The sequence below is a fragment of the Hylobates moloch genome, unplaced genomic scaffold, assembly GCF_009828535.3.
Source record: "Hylobates moloch isolate HMO894 unplaced genomic scaffold, HMol_V3 SCAFFOLD_5, whole genome shotgun sequence".
In the NCBI taxonomy this organism is placed as follows: Eukaryota; Metazoa; Chordata; class Mammalia; order Primates; family Hylobatidae; genus Hylobates; species Hylobates moloch.
In genome coordinates, this window is record NW_026652280.1 from 94,982,037 (window position 1) to 95,000,734 (window position 18,698).

At 50.7% G+C, this 18,698-nt stretch overlaps 1 protein-coding gene across 1 annotated transcript in view; it reads right to left on the bottom strand.

The window, feature by feature from the left end:
- Window positions 1-579: 579 nt before the first annotated feature.
- VANGL2 (VANGL planar cell polarity protein 2) overlaps window positions 580-18,698 on the bottom strand; it is a 28,404-nt gene continuing 10,285 nt past the window's right edge. The window contains exons 2-8 of the mRNA XM_032153980.2: window positions 13,641-13,901; window positions 13,367-13,487; window positions 9,928-10,535; window positions 8,993-9,129; window positions 8,353-8,488; window positions 4,956-5,187; window positions 580-4,122 (exon numbers count right to left, since the gene is read on the bottom strand). Of these exons, the coding sequence (XP_032009871.1) occupies window positions 3,862-4,122; window positions 4,956-5,187; window positions 8,353-8,488; window positions 8,993-9,129; window positions 9,928-10,535; window positions 13,367-13,487; window positions 13,641-13,711 (1,566 nt within the window). The 5' untranslated portion in view covers window positions 13,712-13,901 and the 3' untranslated portion in view covers window positions 580-3,861. The remainder of the gene's footprint in view (window positions 4,123-4,955; window positions 5,188-8,352; window positions 8,489-8,992; window positions 9,130-9,927; window positions 10,536-13,366; window positions 13,488-13,640; window positions 13,902-18,698) is intronic.

The following is an 18,698-nucleotide window of genomic DNA, read 5'->3' on the forward strand; positions in this document are numbered from 1 at the left end:
AGAAGGTCAGGTCCAGGTAAGACTGGGAGAAGGGACCCAATCTCTTGAGGATGATTTTAATACCCGATTATATGCATTAGAGTGACAACGGAGCAATGAACTCTCTACATATTTAGAACTAAGATATATACTACAGAAACTTGTCTCAATGAATTGTGATGGGCTGTCACCATTGACTGAAATCTCAACTATCCCCTGAAATTCCTATGGCACTTTATGTTTTAGAAAGACGTTTTAGAATCCCACTCCTGCCCTAGAGGCCATACAGACACAAGCTTGCTCAGGAGGGGTGGACCCAGGAAGTAATCTTTCTTTCTCTATCCTGACAACTACACCAGGAAGTGGTTGAGTCCTCACATTCTCGTTTCTCTCTCTTTAGAATCAGGATTCGGAATAAGCAATTTCCTTTTTCATTTTCCCATTTCTCTCCAACACACCCTGAAGGCCTGCAGAGCAATGATGAGCGCACACTGCCCCCTCCTGCCCATTCCCTCCCTAACAAGGAGTATATATTCATTATTCCCCGGCCCTCATTTGCTCCCATTCCTGTAAAGAAAGAAAAGCAACAGAATGCCCCCACAAAAGTCAAATGTCTTTATTTTATATAAAAAAAATTTGTACAGTTTTAGTTCCTATGTTTAAGAAAAAAACCCTAAAATTGCTGTACTGTTTAGATCCACTGCAAACTGTAGAAACAAGCTCTTTATATATTAAAAAAAATTTACATTTTACAATTTTCTACATGCATGCACAAGGTCTCAGCTCTGTAACCCCCCCCAAAAAAGAAAAAAAAATCTAGATCCAACAGTGGAAAATTCTACATTTACAATCTCACTTGGAAGGGACTCAAAAAGCTCTCTTCCTTTTGCGCACAGAAGAACAAATCACAGCAATCACACACCAGGACTGAATCCATCAGCAGATACTGCCCCGTGGGAAGGGCAGAGGAAGGACAAGACAGACAGACTGACAGACACCACAGAGGAACAGGGGTGTTCGCCTGGGACCAATGGAGGAGAAGAGAAGTACGAACCCTGGGAAAAAGACATGTCAGATGAGAAAGTTCTGGAGAGTCCGATGTCTCATCGCAGGTGTTACATCAGGGTTTGCCATTGGAATACTGAGTGGAGATGGGAAAGAGAAAAGTTAAGGGCTGAAATGGGAGGGGAATGGGAAGAAAAGATGAGAGACAAGAGGGAAATAAACAAGAAAAAACAGAGAGCACAAAGATCAGTTTAGGAGAAAGGACCAATGGGGACAGTGGCAGAGTGGCGAGGTAGGTGAAGGACTGAGGCACAGCGTCCTGGTGTGGAGGGAGGAAAGGGAAGCGTTCCAAGGTGGTGAAAAGGAAGGCCTGCTGGGCACGGTGGGGATGTACGAGGATGCCATGAGTCACACAAATGACAGTGCTGGCGAGGCCCAGCCACAGCAGCCCTATGGTGTCAAGGGGGTAAGAGGTGGGCACACCCCCACAGCAGGAGAATGAGCAGATCCAGCGCATGATGGGACAGACACAGTGGGGAAACTGCTCAGAGGGACTGAGTCAGCTGCACACCCCACAGCAGTTCACAGCATGGAGACAACTTCCCACAGAGGAGAAGCAGAGGACAAACACATGGCCATATGTCTGACAATTCATCCTGACATTTTTAAAAAAATAGTAATAATAATAATAATAATAATGAAAGAAGACAAAGATACCACAGTTCTGAAGCAAAAGACCAAAATGCTACCATTCTCAGGCACAGCCCTTAGTGCTTAGAGAGTTGGAGGAAAAAATTCTTTTTTTTTTAGGAAAGGGGAATGAAAAAAAATCACAGTGATTAAAATCATGAAAGGATCTTAAAATAAACACTCCCCAGCCCCTAACCTAGGGCAGCAACTAAGATCCCAAATCCTTTCCCTCTCCCCCACCCCAACCTGTTCCTCAGACCACACCACACTCCATCCTGTCCACAAAGGCAATGACCCCAGTCACCATCCAGGCCCTGTTTTCCAGGATAGTGAGGTATTTATGTGACTCAGAAGGGACTCCTCTGACACAAAGTTTTTGAAGAGAAGAAAAGAGACAGACCCCCAGAACAGGACGTATTTCATACAGGCCTATCTTGTCACCCTGGCCCCAGCCAGAGGCCCTGCCTAAGTGAGCTCCACAACCCACCCCTTTGGGGACAAGGTAAGCATTGGCCAATGAGCCCCTCTCTAGCATGTGGTGGGTGAACAAGTGAACTTTTGCAGAAAGGGCAGCAGAAGAAACCCCAATCACTAGGCTCCATCATTCCCAGGGCTGGCGCTACACAGAGCGGGAGACTCCCAGGTGAGAGCCTGGGGATCTTATCCCAGGATGTGCTCTGCAAGGTAAGTACCAACGAGTCTTTCAGGGAAAAGAAGGGCCTACAAAGGGACACTGTGAGTTACTCAGAGGAATGGCCTAGTCATTGCAGCCATTGGAAAGGTCCTCCATGTGGATCCTGGCTGGATGCATACGGGTACTTCCTAATCTATTCTCCTTGGCAAAAATGTCTGAGTCAAAGTCTCAGATTTATATTGAAAATATTTATTAGAGGGCCAGCAAATTTTGCCCAAAATGAGATTTAAATTATCAAAAATTTGGATTTGGTGCAAAGACTATGGAAGCTAAAATGGGGTGAGGGGTGAAGTACCTACAAAAGGCAGTAATCCTTGTCCCTCAACCCAACACAGACGGAGCCCAGAGCTCAGAGAATCAGGCAGGGAGAAAAGCGGTGGGGACCCTGGAAGGCCAAGGAAACGAGACCCCTGAGGCAAAGAACTGGACTTAAGGCAGGGGATGAGGAGGAGCTGCCGGCTCTTCCCCAAAAGAGATGAGGCAACAGGTCTCTGGAGTCGAGAGAAGGCAGCAGGACAGGGGTGGCTGGTGACAAAAATAAAAACATTTGTCTAAGACCACAGGGGCCAGGTCAGGGTCTGCAAGCCACTAAGTCTGTACAGGAGTCTACATACCATCCTTCACTGGGAAGAGCGGGGACGAAAGTGAGGGTAGGGTCAGGGAGCAGGAGTCAGTGATGGGGGTCTCTCCAAAACCTCAGGGATCTATTCAGCCCTCCTCCTCAGGGGCTACCTAGGAAAGACACATTGGAAGAAAGGTACCTTCCCCTAAGTCCCTGGAATAGTGGTCACAGAGGGTTTCCACTTGTTTGTCTATGGTCACATGACCATACAAACCAAAAACATTAGGTGGAGATTTCTGGGAAAGGGATGGGATCCTTCTTTGCTCTAAATATATGTGGAAGCAAATGCTCCTAGCAAGGAGATTTCTAACTCGGGCTGTGTGGCAGGAGTATCCCTGCCCTAGAACCCAGGGTTTGTTGTGACTGGGGTGAGGGACAGGAGGGCCAGTTGCTGCCCTGGAGAGTTTGGCACTGTGGCTCTCCAGAGTCATGTCCATGTGCCCCAGAGAAACCCTGTTGGGCCACTGAAGAGAAATGCTGTAAGAACTTGGGTTTGTGAGTCGGGGCTCAGGAGGGGAAGGTACAATCAGCAGGGCCTGTGCCATTTCAGGAGAGACTGTAATCTGGGAAAAGACTAGGGAAAGAAGGAGAGAGGCACTGATTCCTGCAGGCCTAGAGTAATACAAAAGTTACTGGGGGTGCAGGGGGATCCTTCCCAGGTACTGTTGACAGCAGGATGGTCTCTCCAGGTTCACATGGGGTAAAATAAGGAAGAAGCAAGGCGAGAAGGTGGGGGTACGTTAATTCAAGTAAAAAAAAAAAAAGAGCAAGAAGAAGAAGGGTGGCAGGAATGTGGCTGGGCCTGAGAACCAAGCCCCCTCCCACCCCCTCAGGAGCCCCCGAGTTTCCCACTCCCCCTGCTGTTGCACAGTCACACTGAGGTCTCAGACTGCAGCCTCATGACAAACTTGTGCGACTTGGGATCCACAAATTCCTCGGAGAGTTTGAAGAATGGGACCTTCTTGGTGCTGACCACCAGGCTGAAGTCCTGGCGTTTTAAGAGGAAAATGATGCCATCCTTGAGCCCGTTGGTCACTGGCTCCTCGCTCACCAATGTCCACTGTTTGGCCAGCCAGCGTTCCTTGTGGTACTGGATGGTAGGTCCAGCTGCCAAGTATCGCTCCAAGAAGGCCTGAAGTGGAAAGAAGGGGCTGCATAAGAATCTCTGTCATCTACCCACTATCCTTCATTCCCTGGGGCATAGTTTCCAAAGACAACAAGGACGTCCCTGAGCTCACTCTATGCATATGAACTAGAACCTCAGAATGTTACAGCAGGAAGGGGCCTTAGATCATCTGCTTCAGACCCTCATTTTATAAATGAAGAAGCCGGAGTGCACAGGGGGATGTGGCTCATCAGGTAAGACTGAATCGGCTCCCCTGACCCCCATCTGCTGCTCTTCTCCCTGCACTAGGCTGTGACCTGGGCAAGCCCTCCCTCATTCTTCCTTCCTTCCCACACAACTTGTATGATTCGTGCCAAGCAGGTCTGCACTAGGAGGGAGCCAGAGGTGTCAAGGTTAAAGTGCAACATCTTTAGTTACCTGCTCACCAAGGGTGGCTCAGGGAAAGCAATTCTAGGAAGCTGGCAATAGAGTTGAGGGTTGGCAACGGCTCAAAATAACACAAAGCCAAGACCAGCTAGTGGAGGTGAAGAGGGTAATGGGGGTGAAAGTGGGCCTTTGGATCTGGTAATTTCAGAGCCCTCACAGAGATGAGAACTAAGTCTCAGCCATCCCCAAAATGGTCCTGAGGACTCCCTTCTCCTCATCCACCTAAAGACTTCACCCCACACAGATGGGGCAGGTGGAATAGGAATGAGAGAGAAGATTATAAAGAGGAGGTGGTGAGGAGAGAGAAATGAGGTGGACAGTGAGGAAAGTAGTGAGAGAATAAGGGAAAACGAAGGTGGGAAAGAAGAGGAGCTGGGGAAGGAGGAAGGATGCTGGCAGCAGGGCAGGCCTACCTTGGGCGTCATGTCATGCGTGATGCAGAATTCAAGGTGTTGCAGGATGCTCTCCATGGTGTGGTAGGGCTGCTGCTTGGTGGTCCGAAGGTACTTCTGCATGGCACGGGCCATGGATGCGAAGATGGCTTGGGCTGCCTCCCGGGGGTCCATCACCTCCCTGGGGTTCTTCTGCTCCTCTTCCTGCAGCCGCTTAATGTGAGTGAAGGCCTCCTCCACCGCCACTACAAGCCTAGGGGACAGGAGGGGACTGGGCCAGATGCCCACCTCTTTCGCCCACCCCACTCCTCTCCCCTAGCTTCAACACTCCAGCAGCCTGAATGAGGTCAGGCCTTTGTGCTCACCCAAAGCAATACAAAGCCAGGGGCAATAGTGCCTTTCTCCCACTGGGAACAGTAAACAGCCACAGAGTTCAGTGGACCCAGCCCAGGGACTCAGAGGGCAAACCTAGTGTCAAACCCAGAGAGACAACTAGGAACTGTGCTATAGGAAAGACAAAGCATTCCATCAAACTTTAAGGAAAACCTTCTTAAATAAGACCCCCAAATCATACTCCATTGGGTCAACAATTAATAGATATGATTACATCAAAATGATAGATTTCTATTCAACCAGGATAGCATGGGCAACATTAACTGACATCTGATGGAGTTGGGGAAAATATAAACACCTAAAACCAACACGGGATTCATATCTAGAACATGCAAAGAATTTGCTACAATTTCTATCCAGAAGAAAAAGACAGGAAACCTAGAGAAAAAAGGGCAAAGGAAGTGAACAGAAAATTCACAAGAGGACTGAAAGGCTAAAAGATATACGAAGTAGTTACTGGCTAGCAATTAGAGAGATGCAAATGAAAATGTTAGTAAAATATTACTTTTCCATCAAAATGGAAAAAAGAAAGAAGGTAACTATAAACCAAATATTGGATAGGATGTTGGGAGTATTCCACGAACTACTGTGCAGCAAAAAGATGCAACAAACTAGATGTACAGACAACTTGGATGATGAATCTCAAAAACGCAGTGTTAAGGAGGAGGCAGGAAAAAAAATCCATTTACATTAAAAGCATATAGATGGCTGGGTGCGGTGGCTCATGCTTGTAATCCCAGCACTTTGGGAGGCTGAGGCAGGCGGATCACCTGAGGTCAGGAGTTCGAGACCAGCCTGGCCAACATGGCAAAACCCCATCTCTACTAAAAATACAAAAATTAGCTGGGCATGGTGGTGTGCATCTGTAATCCCAGCTACTGGGGAGGCTGAGGCAGGAGAATTACTTGAACCCAGGAGGCAGAGGTTGCAGTGAGCCGAGATCACGCCACTGCACTCCAGCCTGGGGGACAGAGCAAGACTCTTATCTCAAAAAAAAAAAAAAAAAAAAAAAGCATACAGACACACATACCAACACCAACAAAGATCACTACACTAACACTAACTTTGCACAAGGATACATATAGCTTTTAAGGAAATCAGACACACTCAACAGGATGCCTAAAATGTGGGGCTGGAGTAAAAGTGGGAACTGGAGGAAAAGAAGAAACAGAATAAAGAACCATGAAAAACTCTATAATGACAATATGTTAGAAGCTGAAAAGAGCAATAAATGCAATTATCTGCACTTCAAGTCCAAAAACCAAAATAAAAGCCCCCTGGCCTAAGAGCAGGACCAGCCTAAAGTGACAGGACAAAGAAAGTAGGTGAGGCCTTCTATGCAGAACCCAGGAACCCAGGAACTTGAGTCATTTCAGATGGGACTCTGGGTATATAGGTGTGGATCTGTGTATGTCTATCATTTTTTTTCTTTATTCTCTTGCTTCCCCTACATTTCTCAATAAATTCCCTTTGAAAAGATCCTTTTATCTCACAAAGGAAAAAGTTTGCTCCTGGTTACAAGCAAGGTAATAGGGAAAGGAAAGAGTCCTCTATGTGCCAAAAATGGTGGTGGCAGCACAGGAGATTGGATGACCCTAGTCAGGGCAGAAGGTAAAGGGGTAGGGACATCACTGGTTTCCTTCCCATGAGGGCCATTTCCAAGACAATTAGAGATAGGTTGGAATGCCACAGAAATGGAGTTGGTGATCTTTGTTCTACTACAGGGGATGCCAGCCTCATATAGGAACAGGGTAAGGGCTACCTCTTGCCCTTGAAGCCTGGAGTTTGTGTGGGAGATGGGGCGGAGGGCAGGTGCGTGGTCAAGTCCCGAGGCACTCTGCTTCTCCCTCAGGGAACTCTCAACAGACCAAGATGGAACCAGGCAGAGTAGGCACCAGGTAAGATTCTTCAGGGTTGACTAAATTCACTTAATCATATGAATAGGGAAAGGGAGAAGCTAGGATGGCATTTAAGAATTTACCAAAATATAGGCACTAAAACCTCATTTTCTGAAGGCAACAAAAGCACCATCTGGTGAGTCCCCTCAAGATCTACTGGCAGGCAGGCTAGCCTAGCCTGAGTCCGTGCTGTTGCAGGTAAAGCTCACATCCCTTTATTGGGTCCCTACCCCACTGTGGCAGTCAGAATTCAAAGATACCCTCCACTTCTACCAGACTTCCATCCCCTCATTAGACAACAATCTTGGTACATTTTGCAGATGTAATTAATGTGCCAAGTCAGTGGCCTTAAAAGAAGACTGTCCTGGCCGGGCGCGGTGGCTCACGCTTGTAATCCCAGCACTTTGGGAGGCCGAGGCGGGCGGATCACGAGGTCAGGAGATCGAGACCACGGTGAAACCCCGTCTCTACTAAAAATACAAAAAATTAGCCGGGTGCAGTGGCGGGCGCCTGTAGTCCCAGCTACTCGGAGAGGCTGAGGCAGGAGAATGGCGTGAACCCGGGAGGCGGAGCTTGCAGTGAGCCGAGATTGCGCCACTGCACTCTAGCCTGGGCGACAGAGCGAGACTCCGTCTCAAAAAAAAAAAAAAAAAGAAGACTGTCCTGTAGGGCCTGATCTAATCGCATGAGCTCTTTAAAACCAGCGTTATCTCCAGCTGGTGGCAGAGGTCAGAGACCTGTTTCTGCTGGAAAAAAAAAGTGCACTACCATCATGTAAACTGCCTATAGGGCTATGTGACAAGGCACTGAATTCTCCCCATAATAATGAGCTTGAAAGAGAAAGCATAGGCTCAGATGAGAGTCCTCTTGATTTCAGCCTGTGAGTCCTGAGCACAGCCTCCAGCCAGCCTGCACCTGACTCATGGAACTGGGAGATAATCAATGTGTGCTGTTTCACAGCTGCTAAGTTTATGGTAATATGTTAGGGCAGCAATGGAAAACAAGCACACACCCCCAACTCATGTCATCATTGCTCTATATTTCCAGCAGTTACAGAAGTTCCTTGGTCTTCCTCTCCCCATTCATCCAACAAGCACCTCCTCTCCTCTTCTCCCCCAGGGACCCACCTGGCCCTCCTCTTGCGCACCCTTCGCTCATGCTCAGCCTCCTCATAGTAGTACTCATTGTGACTGTTGTCCCGCCTCCGAGCTGCCGCTGCGATTACAGCCCGAGACTGGCCAGTGGAGTTGTTGGTGCTGTTTTCTGCAAAGGAACAGGATAGAGGAGATGGTCACATCAGAGTGTGGCCTTTCTTCCCACTCCAGGAGCTCTGGAGACTGCAGCCTGACATGTCCAGAAGAAGCTGTTCCCACCACCCAGCAACACCTCCTAATCTCAACTCTCCTGGCCACCTCTGGGAGAGGCCACAGGAAAGCAACAAGGAAGGCACTGGAAGCGCAGGAGTCCTGCAATTGTTCCTCCCCAGTGCAGGGGGTTCTGCAGCTCCGAGAGCCAAAGGGCTTAGACCAGGGCTGATGAGAGACACGGAGGAGCCAGATCAAGGGACACGCCATAGCATAAAGGGACAGCAAGTAGGATGAGCAGCTAAGATCAGCCACCTGGAGTCAAGGGAAGTGACTGAATAGAAGCAGCTGGAACATAGGATAAGGAAAGGAAAAAGCAAGGGACAAAGGGTAAGAGAGAGGCGGGAACTTGAAGTCCTGCTTGGGAAGAGACAGGGAAGGGCAGAGGAGCAGGGCTGCTCACCCTCTCCGAGGGAATACACCTTGAAGCCAGACACTTTCTTGGCCAGGACGGACTTGGGCAGGTTGAGGAGGGCAGGGTTGTAGACAGGGAAGTCATGGTAATACTTCTCCAGGATCCACACTGCCACACGCTGGATGCTGTGGGGGAGACGGCAGGAGGGGGTGGGAGAAGGGACAGACAAGGGGCACAAGGGAAGGGACACATTAGGGCAGGTTGGCAAGGCAGGAGAGGACACAGGACAGGGACAAGGTGCTTCCGAGAAGCCTGACTCCAGGCCTGAGGTCTACTTACCAGGCTCCCAAGCCTTTCCCAGGGCTGGGCCTGCCAGTCCCTCCCCAGCATGCTGAAGCCCAGCAGAGAAACGGCATTGGGCCTGGGTCCCCAGCCAAAGATCACCTCATATTCAGCATTCCCCCAAGATTCTCTACAGGACCCAGGACGTGCCACTGATACTCTGTGTGGCCCCGAGGGGTAGCTTGTTTACTGGGAACTGAAGAACTCTCCTCCTTATGTCTTTTTCTGGGGATCCCTCCTCTGGTCAGGTCACTTCACAGGCCACTCTCTGAGTGCTCACAAGAAGCTGTGCCTCCCAGAAAGGACTAGAAAGGGGATTCCAAAAAGCCCCTGTTTGTGCACCCCCCCCCCATATTTCTTCCCTTTGGTCCATCCCCCTCTAATATTCCCTACCTCTAAATGCCTGTTCATTCCCAACTCATAACTCCCAACTGATCTTGCCCCATGACCGTGTACGTGAACCTGCCTATCAAGCAGCAAACTGGTGAAAATCTACTTGGTGCAAAGTACTCAACTCCCTCCCGCACAACCCTCCAAGCCCATCACCTCCAGCCCACCATCATACCCTCCCACCCTAGCAGTCACTCCACATCCTCCCATGCCCTTTCCCTCCCAACCCTTCTCCAGCCGTGAGCTAGTACCTGAGATGGCCAACATTGTAGAAGCGGCTGGCGCCGTCGGTGGAGCGCACGACCTTGAGCGTGAACTGAGGCTGGAGCTGGCGCAGCTCCAGCAGGACCACGGCTAGGTAATGCACGAAAAGAAGGGCGTCCACCAGCGACACGGCGAACTGCACCACGCCCTGGTAGCTGCGCTCCCGAGCATCCAGGATGCGCACACCATAGAAGAGCCAGTAGGAGACCACGAGCAGGAAAACCAGCACCATAAGCAGGGCGCGCAGCACAAAGACGCGGGGCAGCGAGGCCTTGGGCCGGCGGAAGAACAGAGCCCAGCTGCCCAGCAGCAGGATGAGCAGCTTGAAGGCCACGGAGATGAAGAGGCCCTCGCAGGCCGTCCCGCAAGGCTCCAGCTCCTCCCGCCACAGCAGTGGGGGCAGCAGCAGGAAGGCCAGCGGCGTGAGGAAAGAGAGCAGTGCCAGGGTGGCCCCCGCCGCCACACCCAGGTGACGGGAGCAGTCCAGAGGGACACTGTCCTCCATGTCCTTGGCGATGCGCGTGAGGTCATCGTGGGAGATGCTGTGCTCTGAGGTGCCCGTTACTACTGTCGTCGTTTCCCCCCAGTTGTCATCCTACAGGCAGAAGGGGGCCAGCCACACAATAAGGAGGAAAGGATAAGAAGAGGAAGAGGAGAGAAACAGGAGAAAGGATGAGGGGAGAGGAGACAGAAAAGAACACATGGGAAAGGAGAAGGCAGAAAGAAGAGAGGGTAATCAACAAATACGCAACCATCAAAGTATTTACTGAGCTCCAATGTGTGTCAAAGTCTGGCCTCTGCAGATGGCCAAGTCCAAGACCCGAGCCCTCGGGGAGCTGGACACTGGTCAGTGAGAGACGAAAAAACCACACATGCTGCAATGACCCTCAGAGCAGACAGCACAGGACAAATGCTGAAGGAGCTGCTCAGGCAGTGACTGGGATCCAAGGGCAAACTTGCCAAGCAAGCAGGCAGGCTTCCAGAAACGGTGGGACCTGAGCTGATCCTTGGGGGAGGGGAGCTCCCAGAAAGATGTTCCCAATCCCAGATGCACACATTAGAACACTTAGGGAGGTTGGAAAATAATACTAATTATTGGAGAGTGCGATCTGCTTGTGAACCTTTAAAAAAAAAAAAAAACTCCCCAGATGATTGTAGTGGTCATCCAAGATTGAGAACTGCTGAACTAAATGATTTCTAAGGGCTGGCTGGCTACTTAAAATGTGATCTGTGGACCAGCAGTGTGGACATCACCTGGGAGCTTGTTAGAAAGGTGGAACCTCAAGCCCACCGCTCGTTTACTGAACCAGATTCTGCATTTTAACAAGATCCACATGAATCACTCAAACATTAACATTAATTCTGAAAGTCCTGCCGGGCGCAGTGGCTCATGCCTGTAATCCCAGAACTTTGGGAGGCCGAGGTGGGCAGATCACCTGAGGTCGGGAGTTCGAGACCAGCCTGACCAACATGGAGAAACCCCGTCTCTACTAAAAATACAAAAAAAAAAAAAAAAGTAGCTGGGTGTGGTGGTGCATGCCTATAATCCCAGCTACTCGGGAGGCTGATGCAGCAGAATCGCTTGAACCCGGGAGGCGGAGGTTGCGGTGAGCGGAGATCGCACCGTTGCACTCCAGCCTGGGCAACAAGAGCGAAACTCTGTCTCAAAAAAAAAAAAAAAAAAAAAAAAATGGAAGTCCTATCTAAGTTCCTTCCAGCATGCCATGATTTCGGCAGAAGCTACAGGAGGAGCCTCCAGGGCAGGAATGGCATGAACTGAGGCATCCAAGGGCTATGAGAGCAGAAGATCCCTGTGCAGCACAGCAAGGTGCAACCAGGAAGGTGAGGCAGAGAGCAGCCAGGCAGGGCTTGTGCAGGCCACGCTGCAGTGCTGGGCTGGGCAATAAGCACCTGTTCTCCGGGCATGGAAAGCCACTGAAGGTTTCCAACTAAGGGGGTAACCTGACCAAAGCAGCACAGAGAAGAAGAGAAGACCCCAGGGGTAAAGGCGTGAAGGTGTGAAGGATACTGTGCAGACTCAAGGCCACTCTGGGTCTCTGGTCTGCAAGGCCACCTCTGCTGGGCCATCTAAATGTCTACAGCACAGAGGCTGCCTGTCCCTGGAGGCAAGAAGATGGCCAGGCTGAGGTCCCCAGGTGCCCCTCTAAGTGTGGTCTGCTCAAGCTGTTTATCTGCAGTGGCTGGAGGCCATCCCACAGAGGAGTCCCAAGACCACCAGCGGCCTTCAGCACCCACACTCTTCACTCCTAGGACAGCCTGGGGATATGGAATCACATCCTGACACCCAGGAGGTTCAGGTTACAGGATGAAGGCAGCCCGACAGCACCAGTGATTAAGGAGGTTGAGGAACCTCCTCTCCACAGGATGGGGAATGAGTCTGATGTGAAGATAGAAAGTGGATGAACTGACTGCCTTCAGCTCAAGGCCCTGGGTCTGCTCCCTGCCCTCTGACCCCTAGACATACTGCCCACCCCCTCCAAGGACCAAGGGCTTGGGATCTCCTCCCCAACAGCAGGCAAGCTGGTCATGTCTCAGGGTCACTTCAAGAACTCAGGAGGCCAGGCCCCAGGGAGAAGGGATTGGGAGAGAGGGAAAAAGAACATTTCCTTCAGGTATTGACCTGCTCCCAAGGCCCAGGAATTCCCAATGTCAGCCACAGAGATTTCTTCTGAGGAAAAAGGAGGTGGGAATCTCCAGCCCCCAAAGATGATCCCAAGGGGAATGAGACGTGGGCAACCTCAGTGTCACCTAAAATCCTGCCTCTGCCCTATTCCAGGACTGTGTTCTGCCCACTGTCCTCCCTACCAGGTGGGCACAGTGGGCAACAGAGGTTAGAATAGAAAACCTGCTCACCCCTGTCCTGGAGAACTCTCTCCCGGGGTCCCTGCTCCATCCCTCAGCCTTACTTCTTGTCCCTTGCCCTTTCTCCATCTACTCTTCCCATACTCCTTTCCCAAGATCTAGGTGACGCCATTCTACAGGCTGACACCAGAGGGCACAGAGCGCCCACACCTCAAGGCTCCAGGAAAGCTCAGCTCTGCTCACACACACCCCAGGCCAAGCCACCACCACCACCCTCCTGCTCCAGACTCCCAGCGGGCCTGTCTGGCTGGCAGCAGCTCCAGAGGAGCTGGCCAATTCCCATCACACAGCCCAGGTCACCCCCCACTCCTCCGGAGATAAGGAAGGAGAGGCTGCTGCTTCCAGAGGGATCTCTATACTGAAATTCCTGAAGGTCCTACCTTAAGACACTAAGCCAAGCTAAGTATAACACAAGACACACTCCCCGATCTGGCGGCTGTCTGAGACCAGGTTTCCAAGCCCTCCCCCACTCCGTGGAGCCTCCAGCCCCTCAGGAGCAGTCTGAAAATGCCCGGTCTGGACCATCTCATTCCCAGTGCTCACCCGCTCATCCCCTCGTGTGGACTCATTGTCCAGCAGGGGCTCCCCGGGAGCCTGGATTGTCACCGACTTGTCCCCTCGGCTCCCATCTCGACTCTTAGAGCGGTGTCGGTCCCGGCGGTCCCTGCGGCAGGAAGCCAGAAAAGGCACAGAAAGTCCAGCGGTGGACCAGGGTCTTCTCAGCAGCCACTCTACCCCATCACCCCTGCACGTGCCCACCGCTTAACAGCCCCCAACCCTCCCTCCGCCACGCACGTCACCCTGCGTGCCTGCCCACCTGTGCTTGCGGGAGCTGCGGGAGTGGCCCGACTTGTAGGAATAGCCTGAGTACTGGGACTCGGTGTCCATGGCGTCTGAACGCCGCGCCTTGTAGCGCTCCAGGGCCGCAGGCTGGGGCCTCTTGGGGGGCCCCACAGCCACCTCCTTCAGCACCGGCTTCTTTAGGCCAAGAGGCACCTTCAGGAAGTCAACTGTCACCCTGAGGGACTCTATTTTGCTGGACGGGTGGGCTTGTCTCAGAGAAAATCCAGCGACGCTCCTGGTGAGAGGAAGAAGCTGGTTACAGGCGGCTCGAGCTCCCTGTGGGGTCAGGGCAGAGGAAGACCATCCGCACACAGCAGCCACAGGAGGCTCAAATGAGCCCAGCCATAGCCTGAGAATATCTCCACCCAGGTTCCTGCTGCCACTGGGCCCAGTTCCTCCTACCCTTCTCTAGAAAGAGCCCTGCCAAGCTGTGCCAAGGACTCAGGCATGGGGGAAGATGGCCAGCAAAGGCTCCCAGGGCAGGAAGGCTCACCCAGAATGACCCAACCCCAAGCCCTCTGGAAGGGAGGAGCAGGGCATTGCTTCTCTATTCTCAGCCAGGAAAACCGAGGCGTGAAGAGGGCAGGTTCTGGCCAGGCCAACAGGCTGAACCAGTGGACACCTCAGAGAGCAGAAAGGAGTGGGCTTCTGTCCAGGGGCTACCCCAGGCCTCTCCTCCCCATGCTACACCTCCTCCCCTCACTCATACTTTCTGAGTGTGCCCACAGCGGGCTGCTTCCCTTGGTACCGTCTCCCCAGCATTTATTTCAAACACACCCAGTGTTACTGGTAAGATCAGGTTGGCAGCTTCCTTGAGGCTGCCACACATATTCACAGCCCCAGGTGAGGGTGAGGGATGGAAACTATGGATAATATGGTGGGGGATGGGAGGAAAAGACAAGTTTCTACTTGCCTAAAATTCTGAAACAGGCAAGGCACAAGTTTATCTGCCTACTTACAGGCTTATCTTTCAACCATACTTCACCTTCTGATTCTGCAGAGGAGAATGACCTCTCCTCTCTCTAACCCCCACCCAAATCCTGCTCATTCTTCAGAGCCCAGCCCCACCCCTTCATAGGAGCCCCCGCCTACTCTAGCACCCAATGTTATCTTCCGCGCTGACCCTGACTCCCCTAACAGCCATCACCATCCACTGAGCGCTTACTTCCTATCTTCAGTCATTGACGCATCAAATCTTGTTTGAGCACCTTCTATGAACCATGTATTCTGCTAGGTGTAAAGTGGTATAACAGACCCTGAGTTTACAGTCTAGAAGGGAAGGAGCACACCGAACAAGTAAGCAGATAAGTACAAACGACCGATTGCAGGCATGATGGAAGGGCGGAACAGCAAACTATGAGAGACACCACATGGAGTAAGGGGCTACTTTAAACTTAGCAGTTCTAGAAAGCCTGAGAAAATGACACCTCAGCAGAGGCCTGAAGAAGAAACAGGAATTAACCAAGCAAAGAGTGCAGGAAAATGCCCACGGAGCAGAGGAATCACATGTGTGAAGGCCAAAGGCAGGAAAGAGCTTGTTGTATTTAGAGAACCAACAAAGGCCAGTGGAGCCAGAGTTAAGGAAGAGAGTGAGTCGTAAAAGGTGGCACTGCAGAGACAGGCACCAGGTGAAGAGCTTGAGCTTTATTTTATTCTAAGGCCACAGGAAAACTTTGAAGGATTTTAGCTATGCAGATGTGGATTGAAAAGAGGGAAAAATAGAAACAGGGAGATCAGTAAGGAGGCAACTGCAGTAGTACAGGCTTGCTAAGGGTAGAGCCACAGAAGAGTGAGTAACAGTCATGTTTGAGACTTAACGTTGGTGGTCAAATCAACAGGACCTAATGAGCAGGAAGGGAGTGTCAAGAATCCCTGGCCTGAGCGAGGGAGCAGATGGTAGCGCCATCAGTAGGGTAGGGAAGACTGGGGAGGAAGCAGCCGTGAGGGAAGAAAATTAGTTCAGCTTCTAGCCTGCTAAGTTAGTAGCCATGAGACAGTAGGCAGCCGGGTGTCAGAGGAGCCAGACTTGGAGGAGAGTCTGAGCTGGAGGTACTGAGGGTGTGAAAAGCTATGGGGATAGATGGAACTCAGATGGCTCTGAGTTCAAAACCTAACTCTTCCACGGACATAAAGGACCCCGATATGTACACATGTCCAGAGGAAAAGGAGCAAGCAAAGGGGATGAGAAGGCCAGAGGAGGAGGGGAGCCAGAAGAGTGGGGTTTCAAGGCAGCCAGAAATTTAAAAGTGTTTTGAGGTGGGAATTAAGTCAACCAGGTCAAATGCTGCTGAGAGGCTGATTATGTTAAAAACTAAAATGGGGCTGGGTGCGGTGGCTCACGCCTGTAATCCCAGCACTTTAGGAGGCCGAGGCAGGTGGATCACGAGGTCAGGAGTTCAAGACCAGCCTGGCCAAGATGATGAAACCCCATCTCTACTAAAAATATAAAAATTAGCTAGGCGTGGTGGCAGGCATCTGTAATCCCAGCTACTTAGGAGGCTGAGGCAGAGAACTGCTTGAACCTGGGAGGTGGAGGTTGCAGTGAGCCAAGATCACGCCACTACACTCCAGCCTGGGCGACAGAACCAGACTCCATCTCAAAAAAAAAAAAAAAACCTAAAATGGATTTGCTTTGTATAGTTACCTTTACTCCAACTACTCTAAACCATCAGTAATTTGAGAATAAGCAATATGATTGATACATATTTATATCCATCTCCCCTCCCGTGGGCACAGAGCAAGGAACTGATACCAACCTAGTAAATAAACATAGTCGTGCCTCGCTTAACCACAGGGATACTTTCTGAGAAATGTGTCATTAGGCAGCTGCATCCTGGGAACATCATAGAATGTACCTACACAAACCTTGACGGTATAGCCTACTACACACATGGGCCTTATGGTATAGCCTATTGCTCCCAGGCTACAAACCTGTACAGCATGTTACTGTACTGAACACTGTAGCCAACTGTAACACAATGGTAAGTACTTGTGTACCTAAACATAGAAAAAGTATAGTAAAAATACAATAGTACAATTTTATGGGACCACCATCATATATGTGGTCCATCGTTGACCAAAACATCCACGACTGTACGCCTCTCTGGCTCTCAGGGAAACTATAATGACTGTAGGGAGATGAAAGCATGTGAAATCTATTCATTCATCCTCTTAACAGAGTTCAATAGAGGCAATCCTCCATAGGATTAGTTATATTTGTCAGTATCCCCATGTCGAAGCACGTGCGTGATAAGGACACACTTAGAGGGCAGGGACATAATACCTTAACCCAACCATAAGCCTTTCCAAAAACCTTTGCAACAAAAACGACCCTTATTTATCTCCCTACCTGAAAAATATATGTTGGGCTCATCTACCCACTCTCCTGAGGACCCATTCTACTGGCCTACTCCTCCTTATAGTTTAGACATCTCACCTGCATTTCTCTTGTGGTTCCAGTCTATTCTTTCTAGTCTTCTTCATAAAAACTGAATTTTGCCAGGAGGCTCAAAGACAAGAAGTGGGTCACAGAGTGACATGGGGGTAGAGAAGCGGGTGAAGTAAACAACTGCCATGGACTACAGTCTAGACACACACACTAGATCCCAGGCTGTCCATCTCCTCATCCTCCTGTATACCCACCATCTGCCAAAGCCAACAGCCAGAAGAGCCAGGGATGTGCACTCAAAGATCTGAGTTCAAAACCTAACTCTTCCACTGACTAGCCGTGTGACCATGTGCAAGTTACTTAACACCTCTGTGCTTGTAGCCTGGTAAGCTCATTAGTAAACTAGGGAAGATAATGATGCCTTTTCACGGGGTAGCCATAAGGATGACGAGGGTGAAAGAAGTGCTTTTATAAATGGTTCAGCTGTAATTAGTTAAGCAATTAACAAGTTTTAGCTCCAGGATCACTCATACTCCAATCCTCAGACACTTCCTCTGAGACTACGGAAAGAGGTGGTATAAATAAACCCTGCTGTTAGTACAACTAAATAAAGAAGTCTCACACACACCAACCAGAACCACCACTTCAAACACACCCAGGAGGTAAACTGATGCCATTGCATTTCCCCTACAGATAAATTTCAAACCAGACAAGGGTGCCAGTCCCGTTTGTTCTGAGCTGCCCAGCCTAGTGCCCCCTATCTTCCTCCCCTGCTACTTACTAAAGACTCAACCTGAATCCTGCTCCCCTGGCCTGCCAACCCAAGTCAGAGTGCCCAAAAAGCATCAAAACACGCTTCTCTCCTCCCTACCAAACACAGGCGCCAAAAATGAACCCGACTTCTGAGACCCTTGCCTGCTGTGTCTTCAAGTACCCCAGGGAATTAATCCAAGCACTGCTGCTGGGGGGCCTGGGAGGAGCGAGGGGAGGGGAGTAAAGAGAAGGGCAGAAGTTCCCCTTATTTAATCAGTCTCAGGGATCAGGGGTTTGGAGGGTCTCCAGGGTGGGCAGCGTTCCCAGGGAAGAGATGGGGGGGAGGGGATCACTGGATGAGATCAACAAGTGGAAACGTCAAGAGGGATGACGAGACAGGGAGGGAAGCCCGGACTTGGTGCAGGACAGGGAGCTGCCCTAGTCTGGGGAAGGGGGAGGCTGTAGGGAGGCTGTAGAAAAGGAATGTGCCCCACTGCCTTTCACCTTGCCCCCCACTTCCCAAGACACAAACACACACACTCAGTCCCCTGCTCAAACCAACCATGGATTATCTGGGGTTAAAAGGAGGCCAGGGAGGAGAGAGGGAGAGAAGAGAGAGCCTGTTACAAAAAGGAGACCCTTCTCCCCTCCAAAGTCCTTTCAGAAATAAAATTAATGGAATGTGTCTCAGTATCATCCCAAGGGGATTGGGGGGAGCTTGGTGGGGGGGAATGTGGGGGCTTTTGTCCCGGCTGCCCAGCTTCTCCCACATTGATCACCATAGCAACAAAAGCCCCCTGTTGCCTAGGTGATGGCAGCCGGGTCCTGGAACCCATACCCAGCATCCAAAGGGAGGGAGGTTATGGAGGTGGGGGCAATAGGGACAGAGGA